Source organism: Tauraco erythrolophus, chromosome 21, assembly GCF_009769465.1.
Source record: "Tauraco erythrolophus isolate bTauEry1 chromosome 21, bTauEry1.pri, whole genome shotgun sequence".
In the NCBI taxonomy this organism is placed as follows: domain Eukaryota; kingdom Metazoa; phylum Chordata; class Aves; order Musophagiformes; family Musophagidae; genus Tauraco; species Tauraco erythrolophus.
In genome coordinates this window covers 5,450,109-5,467,677 of record NC_141485.1, presented here as the reverse complement: position 1 = coordinate 5,467,677, position 17,569 = coordinate 5,450,109, and the positions used below count along the sequence as shown (strand labels likewise).

The window sequence follows — 17,569 nt, the reverse complement described above, 5'->3', positions numbered from 1 at the left end:
CCCGGTCCTGTGGCACCGGGGCAAAGTCTCAGAGGTCGTGGCTCTGCCCACGACCGCCTGTGCAGAACAACCCCCAGCAACTCACCGCCGACACAAACACCTCCCCGGCGTCGCAACCGCTTCCACAAACACCACAACACAGGGCTCGGCTCGGTCTCTCTCTCAGGAGAAGAGCAGGAGGCAAAAAAGAGCTTTTAATAACGGTCTGGGTTGAGATGTGTAGCAGGCTACGGAACAGAGGAGATGCCAATATTTTATTTAGTAAAAAGGTATGAACTCAGGTAGCAGAACACCTTACAGTAACTAACTCGGCAGGAAAGGTTAAAGTCATAGCACAGCCCTAGATCGATTGGGGAGTAGGAGGGGGAAGACGACGGGGAGACTTTTGGGGAAGCAGCTTCCAACCTTGGCTTCCAATATAATGGATTCAGAAAAATATTGCATGAAAAGCCTCAGGATTTTAGTTCTTTCATAGATGTATATTTACCAGTTTTCACAAAGACTGCAGGAATACGATTATAAACAATAAATTAGGACTTCATGTTGCTATCATTTGGCATAACACAATCAGGCAATTTTTCCTTTTTAAATATAAGGCAACACAAGCCAACACATAATTTAATCCGTCTTTAGTCAAATTGCTTAACTTTGCTAAAGAGTTACCACTAAAGAACGGCTTGTAGTACACTTAAAAGAATTTAAATAATGACATAAGTGTACTAAGTTACGCAAGGAGTCAGAAAACGTACTCTGCTAAGCTTTGAAACCTAAGTATTTGTTACAGCCCAGGACTACACGTCTAAATTAAAAAAATACAAATAAATGTTTCCTAATTTTTCCATTTACGAAAAACTTTTAAGAATCTCTAGCCAACTATGACGTCACTTCAAAACTTGTTACTTTTTTTTTTTTTTTAAATTTTGTATGATGTCTTTTAAGATTTTTAAACCATGCTCGTTAAGGAAAGTTGGAGGAGCAAATACTTAAGGCTTTGTTTTTCAAAGGGCTGTGAGGGAGGCCAGTGGGTGGCAGAGGCCAGTGGGTTCACCCATACACAATGCTACTCAAACCCACACTACCAGGCGACATTCATACAGAAATATTACACTTAAAAGTTACAGTGTAGAGCAATATTTTTAGCCAGTGTACATATAAAGAATCAATGCTTTTTTTTTAATTATTATTATTAATATTTTTTTTAATTTCCAAACTTGATTGTGATCATTATGTTCAAGTATTAGTCTCGTTAAGAGAGGAGAGATTTTCTACTTACAGCAAATTGGGCTGTGAGAAAGGAAAGGTGTGTTTCGGTACACTGAGGAGAACAAGACGCTGAGGTTACCCAGTAGTTAGTGTCCTACGGTCGCTACTCGACTGCTGGAAGTGACGCGGGAAAGGAACAGGAGTTAGGCACCGAGACCCTGGGAAAAAGGGATGATATACATAGCTTCGCTCATTCCCAGAGAGGAGAATCGTTCTGTTAAATCTGCTGTGGCGTTTTGATGGAGAGGAACGTGGGACCGTCAGTCCCGCAGTGGCTTGTGAGCAGAGCTTTGCATCGACCGCCTCCCGTCCCGTCGGTACGGCTGCCGGAGCGGGACTGCGCCCCGCCACCCCACGCGCCCGCTCACCGCGCTGGAGACGAGCTCGAGTTACGTCTCCTCTCCCTGAAAGTAATTCTGGTTACCCGAGAAGCAGCTGAACCCTTTTTGGAGTTGTCAGTGGGTCTGGACTCCACATCAGGATGGCCAGACTCCTAGCAGCGAGGGGTTCAGACCACGTTGGCTCTTACGCTGGCAAAAGGGGAGCGGGGAAAAGAAACATGATGCAGAAAAAAAAGGCAACTACCTACGGCAGCGCTGCTGCCTACGTCCCGAAACCGCCATTCCCCCGTCCTCCATACCCTGTCCGCAAAAAAAAAGTGTCAGAAAAAGCAGCCGGAGGCTGTTGGCTTTGGACAAAGCCTAAACGAAAAACGCGGGCGTCTCGGCAAGAAATAGCTGGAAAGCTTCTTCCTAGGTTAATGCCCACCCTAGCCAGCTCTTTGCAAACGTGGGCTTCTTTTTCAATTAAACAGGCCTCTAGACAGTGCACATGGTCAGTGTTTGATGCATTAATGAAACGGGCTTTCGAGGTGAAAATAAGCCCCGCTTCCTGACAAACCCTGTTGCTCTGAATCTTCGGAGGAAACCGAGATGGAAAAGTAAGCAGCTACGCTACCTCGCCCTCGACGGGGCCGGCGAACGGATGCAACTGCGAGACCCCGCAGCAACTCGGCATCGGTCCAGCACGGAGCCACTAAGCAGAAGGCAAAAGCTGCGGGAAGGGGATTCTGCGGCGAGGAAACGGCTGCGGCGGGAAGTAGTGTAATTAAATTCTTTGAAAGTAAGGGCAGGTTAAATGCAGAAAGGAGATAGGTAACATGTAAGCAAAGCTTTTAAATATACAGTATGTCTTCTTCCAATGGTTACTATAATGATCACACAAGTTTGCAAGTTAAAAATGCCTTGCTTATTAATTAAAATTAAGACTAAACCTATAATTTTTGTCTGTGAAAGTGACTGCAGCCTATCTATACCCTGGGTGTTGAATATGAAGATTTCGACTATCGGTTGGTTCAGGTGCTCGGTTCATGGGAGGCCGATGGACTTTTCCCAGCACGGCCATGTTCTGATCTCTGAAGCAGGACTGCTGGAAGTCCCCGCTTAGGTAATCCATGGTCTGCATCACATTATTCTGGCTGGATGGGCCAGCTCCAGCTCTGTAATGAGTTCCTCCTGCACAATCTAGCGGCGCTCCTGCCGCCTGTCCCCCGTGGAAAGGCATGGCGAGGTCCTGGGACCCAGAGCTGTCACTGTTGGGTGTGGGCAGAATGTTATTCCAGATGGGCTGGAAATAGTGCCCATTGGTATATGGCAAGGGTCCCTGCAACCCGTTCACAGGCGGAGAAGGCGTAGGCTTCTCGATGGGGGGCTTCAAGCTGAAGGACTGGCCCATGCACAGTTCTTGAGGGTAGTTTGAAGTTTTGCCAGGGAAACTCTGCCCCGCGATCTCTCTCTGAGGGTGCTTCCCTGCCAGTCCAGCAGGCCCAGCAGCATCCCCACACATTTGCTGCAGATGTGCAAGCTGGTGCTGGTTCCACGCAACCGATTTGATTTCGTTCTGGTAGGCGGGCGGCACCCTGTTAATATTCACCATGGGCACATTAACAGAGGCAGGAGGAATAGCAGCAGCAGCATGATCTACAGGGTTTACTACACAGGAAGGCATGGGTGTAGGGACATTGTGAGTAGATACCCTGGTACTTGCATTGATAAGCAGGTTGCGACTTATAGGGCTGGGGTTTGCGATCTGTCCCTCACATACTGAGGTAGTGCTAATGCCAGCTCTGGCCTGGCAGAACTGGTTAATCTGGTGCACAATGCTGCTCAGGTCCGGTGGCTGGTTCTGCTGCAGGGTGGCAGCCATAGAGAGGGGAATGGTTGAGGTAGACACGGTCACATTCGGCGGCGCATCTGCATCCGGCATCTTTCTGCTTCCATGTAAACCTGGCTGCAGCAAAGGATTTGGGGGGTGCTGCAGAGTCTGGTGTGCCATGGTCTGAGGGTGCTGCAAGCCCTGCGGCTGCTGCATGTTCTGAGGGTGCGGCAGCGCCTGGGGCTGCGGTATCCCCTGAGGGTGCGGTAAGCTCTGTGGCTGGGGTATACCCTGAGGGTGCTGCAGAGCCTGTGGCTGCGGTATACTCTGGGGGTGCGGCAAAGTCTGTGCATGCTGGAGAGCCTGCTGGCGAGCAAGCGCCTGGGGGTGGGTTAAAGTGCTAGGTGCAACGTACGGTGTGGAAGGGGGATTCATCATCGCTTCCGGCAGCAGGCGCGTGCGTGTCCCGTCAAAGTCTTTGATAATGCCTTTCGCTGGAGATTTGACTATCGCCAGGAGGCCTGTTTTCGTGGTGGCCTGAGACGGGTAGGGACTGTACCTCTGGCCCGAAGTATCAAGTCCGTTCACAGTACGGCGTATGTGTTTCCTCTGGGGAACCTTGACACTGTTTGGAAAAATTTTTATAGTCAGTGGATTGTTGGCGACCTTCTTAGCATAAGCATCCAATTCTGCTGGGGTAGGATACTGTGCAGATCTCATTTTCTGTGTAGTGTCCCCTGCGGAGAAAGGAAATTTGTCAATACCGATTCTGGTAAGCGAGGGATCAACCTCAGGGCAAGACAGTTGCACAACAAGGGTAGGAAATCTCCAAGGAATCGAGAGGCAAGAACTTCACCTTCCCAGACCAGCAGATCTCATACCAAGTACCTCCTTCCCTTTATTACCTGGTGACCAACACAACCCCCAGGTTCAGCTTAAGGCAAGACCTGCCCAGGGGAGCAAAATGAAGTCAGTGCTTTGATCAGAGCATGTTTACAGTTGGAGAAAACAGGCAACACGCTACAAACATCGGACTGTCTCCAGCCTGAACTACTCCTTACAGCTTGAAGTGGTGGGCTAGTTGCTATTCTCTTAAATTAAAGATGCCTCCTCACGGCTCTTCAAGCCATTCTCACTATCTTTATCACGTAACTCAGAAATCAGAAAGGTATGAATTAAACATTAAACTCGTGTAACTCTGAGGTGGGAACCAGATGAAGCACTTCAGCTCAAGCCTCCATTTACATCTGAGCTCTTTCTTTTCTAGATGCTGACATCTGAAAGCACTTCGAGTGTCTGTTTGTCCATTAGGAAGCCCTCGTCAGTCCAAGCTCGGCTACATGTGCGTTATTTTATGGCTTGCAATTATGTCTTCAGATAAATTTGCAGTGTGGCACCTTGCTAAGGACCACATCCTCGTGTCATACAGCAAAATTAGGTTATTACCTCACAAGATTAAAAACATGCTACTCCCCAGACGCAGACAAAAGACTTCTGGAGACAGAGGTGTGGTTTCACTTACTCCAATTTACCAGATACCTACCTTGCCCACAAGCTCAAAGTGCTTCTGGAAAGAACTTCAGGAATCTAGGGAAATGCCTGCACCTCTCTCACTATAATCATATTCTAAGCAGAGAGCTGGGCTGTTCCCCTACCACAACTTTGCTGCTTAACTCCTATGGGATGACTGCTTTAGAAGGGATTTTATCATCTTCAAATAACGGCTTGCAGCTTTGACAATTTGATTTTGCTTGATCTTTTCCCCCAACCTTGCAAACAGTTTACTGGAAAAAAACACCCATCCTTTTTGCTAAAATTTTCAGCATTCCCATGCCATCTGCTGCTGTGCTGAAAGAACAAGAAACGCAGCAGTCAGCTCCTTCAGAGCCCAAGAGCACCCCGGCCCCACATCTGGCCCTCTGATCCAAGGAAATCTAATGGTCCAGTAAAGAGCTTGATGATCCCTGGTAAACAGCCCTCCTCGAAAATCCACCTATGATTCTTTTAAGCAAATTGCCTCCAAAAGGTTCCTGAATACAGCTCAAGTCTGAGTACCAGCCATTTCTTCCTCTTTGCATCCTGCAGCTTCCAGTCTTCAAAGGTGAGGGAGAGCAATGCTGCTCTAAGAGCACTCACTTTCAGAAAGTAAAATGGGCCAGAAAATGGAAAATAGGAGGGATACCAAAAGCAAAGATAATTATAGAAATATTGAAAATATCTTTTGTGAAATGGGAAGCTTTGCAAGCAGGCTGTCTTGCATCTCTAGCACAGCACGTACCACAGCGCCGGTTACGGTCTTTACTCTCTGTGCTGCCCAAACGCTGGCACGTGCCAGTACCACCCTTCCTCTCAATCGAAGGCAACACTCATTTGATATTAACCCAAACATCCTCTGTTCGGATCCCTGCACCTGCTGCTGCAGGCAGGTGGTTTCTGTCTCCTTTTGAGCGAGCTGCTATGCTCCTAACAGAGGGGAGAGCCTCCCCTCCGAACGGATCTGCCAGTACTACTCTGCCTCAACATCCAAGGCCTCCATGAGCTCCCCAACCTTTATTTTGGCACAGGCCACGCTCGTTAAGTTCTGTTTCTTCCCCAGGAGAGGACCCTTACAACTCACCACGAACCAGAGAACCACCATCAACAACGGACAAAGGAATCCACTCTTCTGTACTGTGGTTTGTTACAGTTATGGCCCCTGCCACATAAAGCTTTTATTTTCAGATGAAAAATTGAGTAGATACTTTAAGGCACCTTTCTCATCAAAACTTCGCAGTCTGGTTTACACTTCTATAGGCATACCAGCAAATTAGGTGGTAAACATTAGCACTGAACATTCCTTAGTTACTCACACATCTATTTTTCCGTTACGCGGGCACTGGGATGGAAGCTCTCAGAAAGCAGTTAAATCATCCACGTTTGCAGGGGCTGCTGCGGCTGTCGTTATAACACATCCATAACCCCAAATCCAGAAGAACACCCTCCTCCGACGAGAGAAAATAAGCCCTCAATTAAACCGAAATGATGCACCAGCATCAAGTTTGGCACCCTACCAAATGGCAAACCGTCTTTTCGACTCCTCGGACAGGATCTTCTTTGCCATCTCAAACAGAGCCCGTTCAACATACGGCTAAGACTGTGCTCCTTTTACTGTGGACTAACTCAGCCATTCTACTTAGGCCTGACCAAGGTGATGTATTTCTGAGTGCCACAATGTGCTGCTTAAAATGTGCTTCGCTAGTAGTTCCACAGGCAAGAATCGATGACTAGAATAATTAAGGCAGCAAAAAATTAGGAGAAAGGAGAAAGGCATTACGGGGCGAGCAAGAGTCTGAACATCCCATACAAATATCCTGCAAACCGGTAAAGGACAATTAGGTCTGGTTACTAAGTGAATGGAAAACCAGACAGAACAGATCCCAAAGAAAACACTGGTATTGGAATACACTCAGCATTCATGTGCAAGTGCAAGCATTCTGGATCTGGCCATAAAACGCTGAGGAGGATGGCAGATGAACAAGCTACATTAAGGAAACAAAGTAATCAGATTCACAAAGTTGCCTAACGATAAACGTAAAGGCAGGATACTTTTGTTGAAAAGTAATTATTTCATGTTTACTATAAGGTAAAGCTGTGCATATGAGCAATTACCCCAATAAATTGGTGAACTGCAAGTTCACACTGCCACTAATCCCATGGCAACAAATTCATATGGTCACATTCCTGTGCGCGTCTCACCTCTGGAGCTATTTTTATCATGAAATAAGATATATTTCTCTGCCTCACCTCAGCACTAATGTAACATCTTTCCAGTGCATTTCTCATTAAGGCTTTAAAACCCAGTGCTTTTAAAACTGCCCACAGTGAAATTTTCATTAACGTTAAACAAAACACAAACAGGCCTTCAGGATTCCTACCCTAATGAGAGCATCCGCGTTGGGACAGGCGAAAAACAGCTGTGTCCATCTTCTGCATAAACATCTCAACTGCAGCAGCATCTCCACAGGCTTTAAAGAGCCCTCACCCTAACAAGGGCTCGATTTTAGCAGATGATCCCACATTCAGTTCCAATCTGCTCTGCTCTTCTGTTCACCCTCTCCCAAAAGCCCTCCCAGAAGCACCTTCCACCTTGACTTTGCAGAACCATCATGACAAACCACCCTTTTTTTCCCAGGCACTGCCACTATGTCCAACAGCGGCTGCAGACGCTGCCCGAACAGCCTTGCCTCGAGTTATCTCAACTGACTGGTCAGGTTTATATTGGAGTCACTGGGAGGAGAAAGAGAATATCGATACGGAGTCAAGTGAGAAATCCCCTGTGTGGATAAGGATGAATTTCAGGGGTAGCTTTTCCTGTGATGCAGGTTGGAATTCCAAGACAAATACTGAAATCGGAAGTCCTCTAGTGATTGGTTTCTAAAGGGAAAAATATTTGCATATTAATCTTCAAAACTCCTACAGACCACCTTTAAGAAAAATGCCTCTCATCTGAGTAAGAAGAAAAAAAAAAAGATAATTGAGCTAATATGGATTTTTAAGCACTACTAAAAAGTCTGATCCAGAAAACTACACTTAAAAAATTAATGCAAACACCGTAAGTCTGAATAAAAGCTATCATGTGGAGTTCTGTGCCTTTTATAAAAGCAACAGCACTGTTATTAAAGCCTGCTGCCAAACCCCATCAAAAGTCACAAGTCACCCTTCATTAAAATCGCTCATTAGTCAGCTTTCCTTTGGCACACTTGTGCATATACAGTCCGGAGAGAAACGCACCAATTAATCTTACACACATCTGCAGCAGGGGTGAGCAAGGTCTGTACGAGCAGTTTCATTTTCCATATAAATCAGAACAAACTGGAACAGCTGAGCATTACCCCTGCCAGCCACTGCCTGCCAGCTACTTTATGTCCTAAATTCTGTTCAATGCAGTACCCAAAGCACTTCACTAAGCAGGATACAGCGATGCTTTCAGCATGGGGATAAGCAGTTCTCAGAAACAGCACCAGGTACCACCAGGTTAAGAAACTGCCCACATACCAGCACGTTGTCTCATAAACGTGTAATTAGCAACTACCTGATTTAGGCACAACTACCCTCACAGGAACCTCAACAATTTGCTTTCAGAACCAAGCTTTCCAAGCCAACGAAGAAACTTCACCAACACAAGGACCTAGGCACGTTCTCACCGCAACAGCCTACCTTTTGAATACACGTGTTTCCGTCAGCAAAGCTCCAACTGGAAATGGAAAAGAGAAAGGAGGGGAATGCCCAGTTTTGTGCCATCTAAGGAAGTCCTTTTGTGAGTAAGGATTTTTGCTATTGCCAAAAGCGTCGCTACAATTACCAAGCCCATGGAGTCGGCATAAATGTGGGGGGGAGCACACGTATGTACCTGAACAGTGTCATTCACCCTGCCAGGACTTTAATCATGTCACCCTTAATTGCAAAATTATCTTACCTATTTTCAGCAGCACCACAAATCTTAACATCGTAACAATTTTAGGTATAACTGCAGGGTGAGTTACTTGGTTCTAAAAAGCAAGGAGTCCATCAGCAAACTGAGGGAACAGAGTTCTCCCAAAACACGTTTCCAATACAAGAGACAGATCACAGCCCTAAGAACCAAGTACACAGATCTTCTGTAGAAACTTTGGTATTTCTGACATTTCAGCTGAACGATCAATGTGCAACTTCAGTGATAAAGAGAAGAGACAGAGTAAGATTCAGAAAAATCTCTAGCCAGTAAATTTACATTCCCAAGCCTGAGCTCTTCTTAAAAACACTACTACAGCTATCAAAAAAAGGACTGAAGTTATAAAAGAAGAATTATCAGACTACTCTGCAGACATATTTTCAGAGGCACCAAAGAAACATCAGAAGGAAGACAGACACTTTGAACGTTAGTAATTTGGGCTAGATCACCAATATTTGCAGTACATGCCCTAGGTATGTAGAACAACGGAGCTGCTGACCTCAAAAGGTTTGTATTAGCCCGATCCAACTTCTGTTGGTGACTACAAGCAATTAAACGAATGGAAGTGAAAAGGAGTAAGGAAAAACTTGTGTTAAGAAGCAAGTCAGCTGGCACACTTTTAGCACAAAACGTTTTCAGCAAAGAGGCACGAATCTCACAGAAACCTCACTTGCATTTCGTCGTGCTGTGGTTAAAATTAACCTTTATAAAGCCGGGAAGGGGGAAGAACTTGCTGCACACACGTGAACCTGCACAGCGATTTCTCAGAGCCATTATTGATGGATGCCTTGAAGGCACAACGAAAGAAAGACTCTAACATTAAACAGTTTTTCCACTGTATCCTAAATGTTTATGTCACAGCTGTACCAGAGCCAGATTTAACAGTTAACCACATCCTGCAGACAAAACGTCACTCACATTTCTGAAGTCCAGTGTTCATCTGCGTGTAAGAAAGAAGCTGAAAGGAGAGGTCACCTGGTCCTGGCAGACAGGCCAGCATGGCAGACAGGCACTAACACAACATGGGGCATTCACTCCTCTGCACACTGCAACAACAGAGAGACAATTCAAAGTTATAATACAAGGAGGAACAGAGAAAAGAAAGCGGCAAAGAGCCATCCCTGGGTGAAGGCCTGACCAAGCACAGATGCGCGCCTGCCGCTCCGGCCCTTACTGCATCTTGTAACGGAAATGCTTCAAGAAGTGGGTCATCTGCAGCGTTAAAACTAAAGCAGCCGCCTCGCTCTCCTCCGCTGCTTGACAGACAGGGGAGAGGCCACAACTCTGTCCTCACGTCTCAAAGGCGGTTGTTATGAACGGTAAAGAAACCACCATCATTCATTGGACTATACATTGAAACGCGCTGGCTATCTACCAGGTATAGCCAGAGCAAGTCCTCTGGAGAAATCCTGTCAACTGCTCTTTTACATTTAATAAAAAGGCATGGCATGCATAAATTGAAGGCAAAGTATGCAGCACTCTGCCTCGTGGCAAGATTGAGCTGCATGCTACAGCTTGTAATTTCTGTGGCCCATTAGGCTGAAAGATGAATGGCTACAACTTCCTTCATTTCACAGGAGACTCGCTAACCTGCGCGGCTCCGGGTTAGACAAACGGCGAGACGTGCCTTCTGCACAAAGGAGCTGCAGAGGTGCCACCACCCCCTGCTGCAGAGGTTCAGCATTTGAGAGACTGAACCTCAGAAGGAACGCACGGAGCACTAAAGCTCTTTATGTACAAACACTGCATGGCTACCCCCAAATCCCATCATCGGTGTACAGACACAAGGGGTTTCCCAGCAAAGCTAACTCGGGCTCAAAGTCTCCCAACGTTACTAGGATTACGGAGAGGAATCTGAGTTGGAACAAGGTCTCTAGAGGCTGCCTGGTCCAAGCCCCTGCTCAGATCCCCCCTTGCCGCAGCTACTGGGACAAGCTACAGCCAGTCACGAGCTCTTTAGAAAGATCTGGGAAACGGGGAGGCTGAGCCAAGCTGGAGATACCAGTTGACTTCTCCTTGTGCAGATCTCTGCATCAGTGCCTCTATACAGGGTGCGCTTTTGCCAAGACACCTAACGAGCCGCTAGAAAGGGCTTGGTGTGTTATACAGCCCCCAAAATTTAGAAGAGTTGGAGGCTTCAAAATGCATTAATTTCAGTCATTGTTTCAAAACGCCAATTAAAACAACTGGGGACGCGTTCAAAGATCAAGACAGGTGAAGCAGAAAGCTCGAGATCGGCACGAGAAGCCACGGCTGCAGAAATCCTGCAGAAGCCACTTCTGAAAGAGCAGCACTGCCAAGGACTGCGCAAACAATGTGAAGCCTTCGGATGATGCCCGACGCAGCAACGTCAGCGCGACGTCCTGGATAGCATCACCGCCTTCGTGATCCAGAAAGCTTCAAAAACCCGTTACTCTGCAGAGATATTTTAGAGACTTTAATTTGAAACTTAACCTCAGACCACCGTCACAAGTCAGACCACCCAAGGAATACCTGCATCAATACAGTTAATGGCTTGGACTTAAAGATTTCCCACAGGAACTACTCACTGTGTAGATTCATTAGCTCCATGTCTATTTGCATCTCCTTGGTTCAACAGACAAAGGCTGATTAAACCAACGGCCAAGCAACCTCATACAAATACTAATTTATGAAAACTTCTGCATCTTCACTGTGCGAGTGGTCTCAAAAGCCAAGCGAGTGTTGCTGAGTGAGCCCGTTGGGTGCCACTCTAACAAATAAAAATAGTTTTGGGCACAGAGTATCAGCTTGACAGCTCCATGCTATTTCCCACTCACTCTACTCACTGAGAGTAACAGTGACCCAGTGCCGTGAGAAACAAACACACAACCTCACCGAGCTGCAGGGCCAACAGCGCAACCACCAACACAAGTTTACGTTGTTCTCCATTTCATCCCTAGGACACAGGAACGATCTGCACTACCAGAAGTCCAAGATATTTAATTGTAAAACCTTGTAAAATTACTCTAAACCTAGATTTTTCTTCTCACCCTCTGCAGGAGGTGGAGTTCTTGGAGTCTTTCAGAAGGTGTTCAGAAATGATGACTGAAGACCTGTCACATCCACAACTTAAAGGAATTGCTTTAGGAACTGAAAAGTTGCTCGACCTTTACAAATAAGATTCATTAATGACTGTAAGTATGCAATGCTCAGTGAAACTTTGCAGACAGCCTGTGGGCACCAGTTTCTTGTCCCAAATCATGCTCAGCGAGACCAAAAAGAAAAAACAAGAATCCAGCTCCTCTTAATCAGAAGACAAAATCACCATGAGTTGCCAGAGCTTTACCTGAGTAAGCAACAGAAACACTCATGGTCAGCAAGAAAAAATAATAATTGTATTTTCCTTTTCCCCCTCATTTCATCAACTTCAGAAGACTGGCAAAACCAAGACCTATTTCTCAGTGAAAAGCAGACAAATAAAACTAAAAGCCTTTGTCATAGTCAGGAAACCATCAGATCACACCATTCCCATATCCACCTAAGCGTCTACCTCTTACTCCAGTAACATCTGACGCCAGCCCAGGATTATTTCCCATCCCTGCATGGCCAGAGGAGGTCGGTGTGGAAAACATTACTTAACTGATGGCAAGTTTGTGTGGCGCCCCGGAAGGGAGACAAGCGTTCTGCAGCGCAGCACTGCACTCGGCGTGCTCTCTGCTTGAACAAGCAGCATTTCTGGCAGCAAGATACGCGGAAGGTTTGCTCACCTGCGCCGTCACTAACGCTCATTACAGCCTGGACACCGGGACTCTGCCAGTCAGCCTCTTGCTGAAGTGCCACGGGAGGCTCAGCGCCACGCACACCGCAATAAACAGGATAATGGCACATTAGGAGAGAGAACAAGTGATTAAGAGCGGTCACAGCGTTCGACTCGGAATAGCCAGGCTTCTGTGACCAGACAGCAGTATTTCCTTGAAGGTCAAAACATATATTTACAGAGGCTTTAGCTCCAACAAAGAAAGTGATGCTTTAGAGAGAGCGATAAAGGCAAGTTGTTCCCGCAGGCAGATAAACATTTTAGGCAATGCCAAAGGTTCATAAAGGACTGGGGTGGCAATAATAATTTTAAATTAAATATTTGGCTTACAAAAATAATTTTAAGTGGAAGCATAAAATAATTCTTTTAGCTTGATTTGCAATAACCAAATTAATGCCATCTAGGTCACTGCTGAGCATTAAAAAAAGAAATTCACACTTATATAGAAGTGCTGACCATAACTCCATTGCTGAATTCCGTATTATAATTAAAATCCTGCTCCAATTTTTGTTCTCTATGAAATTAATATAGTTTTTCAAAATCAAGATCTCAGTATTTGAAAACTAATGCATTTGAAATATCTTTACAAACAAGTATGTGGGTTTTTTTTTGTTAGAAATGAATTAACATTTATTCCCTTGGAGATACTCGGCACCTGACTACTACTTTCTGACCTGACTCTTCTTCAGCACGAGCCAGCGCAGCCAACTCCAACACACCACCCAGCTAAAACGAGTCGAAATCCCCGGCACGGACTGTATCTGGGATTGAGGTGAGCATTACTGGCTGTCTCAGGTCGGCAGCTAGACCCACCATCCCCTCCTGCACTCAGCTTTATTCCTTCTAACAAGTCCAGAGTAGGAGATAAACTGAACTTGGCAGGTTAAGACTTCTCACTAGCAGGCTTGGCTCCACAGCGGCAACTTGTGTGGGCACCAACACCTGCAAAGCTCCCTGGGGGGCTGCTGCCCCAGCCCCTCCGAGGATGGGCTGTGTGTTACTGGGTGAACTGGAGCGGACTGAGTGAATCAGGAATCAAGTTTGGTTTTTTTTTCCACAGTAGTAGGTTCAGTAACGCTGTCTTCTAAGCCAGTCAGCTACAAACTGAAGAGCAAGCTGACCAGAAGGTTCTGACACCCAGCAATGGAGGGCGGCTGTAAACCCCTTACCTTTAAAGTTATTAAATTGTATTTTAAACTGATTCTGTATACTGCCAAACACAGCATAACGAGCTCTGTCTTGAAAATACATATAAAAAGATAAAGTACGTTTCTAGAGGAAAACAATCATTAGATTGGAATAAATAAATACTCCTCTTTGAAGTGATTTTAATCTAATCTGGCTGCAGGATATAATCGTAACAGCACACGTACTGCAGGACGCTCTGAAACAGCTAGCAGGTTCAAACATAGAACAGATTTTTTTCCTCCTAAGATTTATTAATAATTAAATCAAAGCATGTTCAGCTTAAGAGGGATTTGCAGTGCTTGGGATCTGGGGGTAATTGTCACACGCCCATAATGACTGTTACATCCAGCCTTACCTGCGCATCAGGGTGGGTTTTGGTCCAGTAGCACAGTGTCCCCTGCACTGATTTTCAAAGTAAGCCCTGTCACCACCGAGGCTCACCGGGTAGGACGGAAGAACTCACCTCCACCCACTGCCCACGGACACCCTCCCTGTAGAGCTAAGAACCAGTTCCCATAAAACTGACCATGATATTGCCTTTCTGGACTAAAAAGATATATTATTTTCTGGCTGATATTCCAAGTTTAGTGTTGCCTCTGCCAGATCCAGTGCTCCTCAAGCCAGGGGGTACTTTTACGAGCTAGAGTAAAACAGAGGTGTAAAGCAACTCGGTACTACTAGGAAATTTCTAATACTCTGACACACTTTATCATTATATAAACAGACCACATATGCAGAGTTATTGCCAAGTTTTCAAATATGCCAGTCTCTGAAACTCTCAAGAGGCCTTGCAGGGTAAGCACACAAAGGAAACACTCCCCACAAACCATTCCCGGCCAGTGAAACATGGGAAACTGAGCTGGTTTAGACGAAAGCAAGCTGGTGAAGTTGAAAGTGAGGTTCCTGAAAGTAAACATGCATGTTTGAAATTCCACCATTAACTGCGGGCTTGTTCACAAAGCTCCGGGCCGGGAGGAAGCAGGAGCATCTACCCACACACAAAAGAAAAGCTCCAAACTATTCCAAGTTTCCAGCACCCCGGGGTCCTGTAAGCCGTGCGAGGGTTGTTAAGCGCTTGTGGCTGACTGATACGCTTCGCTTCTCCTCGTTATTCACAAGGTAGCCCCGTGAAATTCCATAACCACTGGCGGGATTTACGGCAACCCCCAAGCACACGTGGCACATTCCAAGTTCAGCATATATAAATGCTGCAAACAAAACCAAAAACTAACTTGAGTTGTAAAGTTTCTTTGGTACAAATGTCTGTAAGAGCTTGCCAGGAAACATAATTGAATGAGGGCCAATTTTCATGCTCCAAGGGAAACTCAGTGTCTCATTTACCCCCTAGCAGGCTGCTCAAGACCAAATGAGACTCATTCCTCCTCCCTCTTCCAAAGTAACCTAAAATCTAGGAGTTTCAAAAATTTGCTCGTGTCAACTGCAGACACTGAACCCCCCACCAACCTCAGTGTTCAACATGACTCCTTCTGTGCCTCACTTGACAGTGCCTAGACTGATCCTGCAGGCTTCCTGCCTTTCTCCAGCCCTAAAACTCCCCTTTTATTCTTGGGCACTTACCAGAATGGCCCTTTCCTGGGACTGCTGAAGAGCCAGAGATAAACCTTACCGTTTCCTGGAACAAAATTACTAAACTAGCACTGCATTCATCGCCGGCTGGTATCACATCCTCTTAACGTTTTATAAATGGAAAACTGCAAAATAATGCGCAGAGAGGTAGTCTTCAGAAACAGCAATAAATCACAATAGCATCGGGTGTACTGGGGGATAAATAAATAGGAAGACTGAACAATGGGAAGTCGCCTTTTGTAACAAGCGGAGTGCACCGTCAGCATCTGCCAGCACGGGACCTTCTGGCTTTTTGCATTCAGGTGGACCTTCCGTAGAGCTCTGCAACAGTTCCGATCAGAATCAATTTTTGCTTCTTGCAGTTTAATTAACTATGATTTTGCTTGTAAACCATTTCACCTTTTAGGCTGACCTCCATTTATAATGTTACTCAGGCAACAAAATTAAACAGTTTGGAGGGGAAAGCAGAGAGAATTTAAATGGATGTGGGGTGCTTCGGGAGAGGGGAGGCATCTGCTGCAGCACAGCTCTGCTCTTCTCCCCGAGCTGGGATGGCAATGCTCAACATGGAAGAAAATGAAGAAGCTTTGGGGTAACAGCACATAAAGGGAATATTGTTCATGTCACACTCCTTGTGCCCACGGGCTACCACTGAATGCTTCTAGGTGAGCAATTTTGAACAGGATGTAGTGCACTAAAAAAAGCCATGACGGCGGCTCTCGGCTCCAGGCGGGCAGGTACTGCCGTGTGTGACATCAGCTCCATCAAATTCGCTCTTGGGCTAAAGTGGCAGCAAGCTCAAGGTTATGATCTCAGAGTTTAAAAAGCCTTTTTTTTTTTAGGTCAGTCCCAAGAGATTATTTTAAAACACAGTACTACGCGTCTGGTGAAGAGTAGAACAGTTGGCTTTAATTGTAAGATGGATTTTTACATAGCTTCTGACCTTTCATCTAATTGAGGCCTAAAGAAGAAAAAAAGAGGAAGAGCCATACGTCACTTCAGTTATTAAAATCCATCAAGCTCAGACTTTAGCCTTGGGATAACCACAGCCAAAAAATTGACTTGCAAGTAATTATCACTGCTATCTGCAATAAAAGTTAATTGGACATAATTGAACTAAAGCCTTAATCTGAATGAAGCTGTTGCTGGCAAGAAGCCTGCTCCTGCCTGCACTTTGCAAATGAAACTGCTGGCAGTAAAATGGACAAACACGAGGCTGCTCTTACAGCCTGCCCAGTGCACATCACGGCGCGACTCTGCAAACAGCTCGTTAGCTAGGCCAAGATCAAGTCATTAAGAGGGCCCGTCCTCACCAAACGCACACCTTGACAATACCCAAACACCACACAGGCATAGTTTCAAAACCAAGTTTCAGTTTTACTGACCTCTTAATTACATGGACTGAAACATAAGACTCACGTCAGAAGACGCTGGTTTCACCAACCCCCAAACGCTGTACATGCCAGTACAAATAATGCATTTTTTGAGCACGTAAAGATACCAACTCAAAAGGTTTTCAGTGCTGATAATTTACCACCTTCATGCAGCTCAACAGCCTTTCCTGTTGTAGGACCAGCTTCTTTCATCTCCACAGCACAGCAGACAATTAGCTGCTTTTTGTGCTCAGCCCGTGCAGGTGGCTGGGGGAAGGGAGCATTAAACTAAATTCCTGCTGATTCGTCCATTTATATTTTGCATTTTTGTTAACTAACAGACCAGAAAGCAGTCATCATCCCTCATACTACTTCAGAACTTCCTTCCAATTTTAATTATTAACACACCGCCCTTCACCAAAGCATATCAAAGCACTTAACAAACATTACTGAAGCCACATAACCACTCTGAAATGGGCAAAAATTGCACACAACTCCTTTTGCAGTGGCTTAAGGTTTTCTGACCAGATTTATGTTACAAGACTGATCTCCTGATTATGGGCTAGCCTATGACAGAAGAGATGGAGGGAAGTATCTGGCTCACCACAGGTTCCTGACGTAATTTTGGATGAAGCATTTCATCACCCGATGCCGTGGTCGCTCCTTGTTAAAAGGACAGCAGTGGGTGACAGTTTTCTACCACTGAAGAAGACTGTGAAGATAAATAAAACTGCAGAGCATTCAATACCATCTTGA

At 45.7% G+C, this 17,569-nt stretch overlaps 1 protein-coding gene across 2 annotated transcripts in view; it reads right to left on the bottom strand.

The window, feature by feature from the left end:
• Positions 1-1,969: 1,969 nt before the first annotated feature.
• Positions 1,970-17,569, bottom strand: part of FAM222B (family with sequence similarity 222 member B) — a 34,630-nt gene continuing 19,030 nt past the window's right edge. Inside the window, exons 2-3 of one of the 2 annotated variants that reach the window (XM_086624644.1) lie at positions 9,806-9,933; positions 1,970-4,154 (exon numbers count right to left, since the gene is read on the bottom strand). In XM_086624644.1, the coding sequence (XP_086480770.1) occupies positions 2,569-4,154; positions 9,806-9,887 (1,668 nt within the window). In that variant the 5' untranslated portion in view covers positions 9,888-9,933 and the 3' untranslated portion in view covers positions 1,970-2,568. The remainder of the gene's footprint in view (positions 4,155-9,805; positions 9,934-17,569) is intronic. The other variant, XM_086624645.1, reaches the window with a different exon arrangement.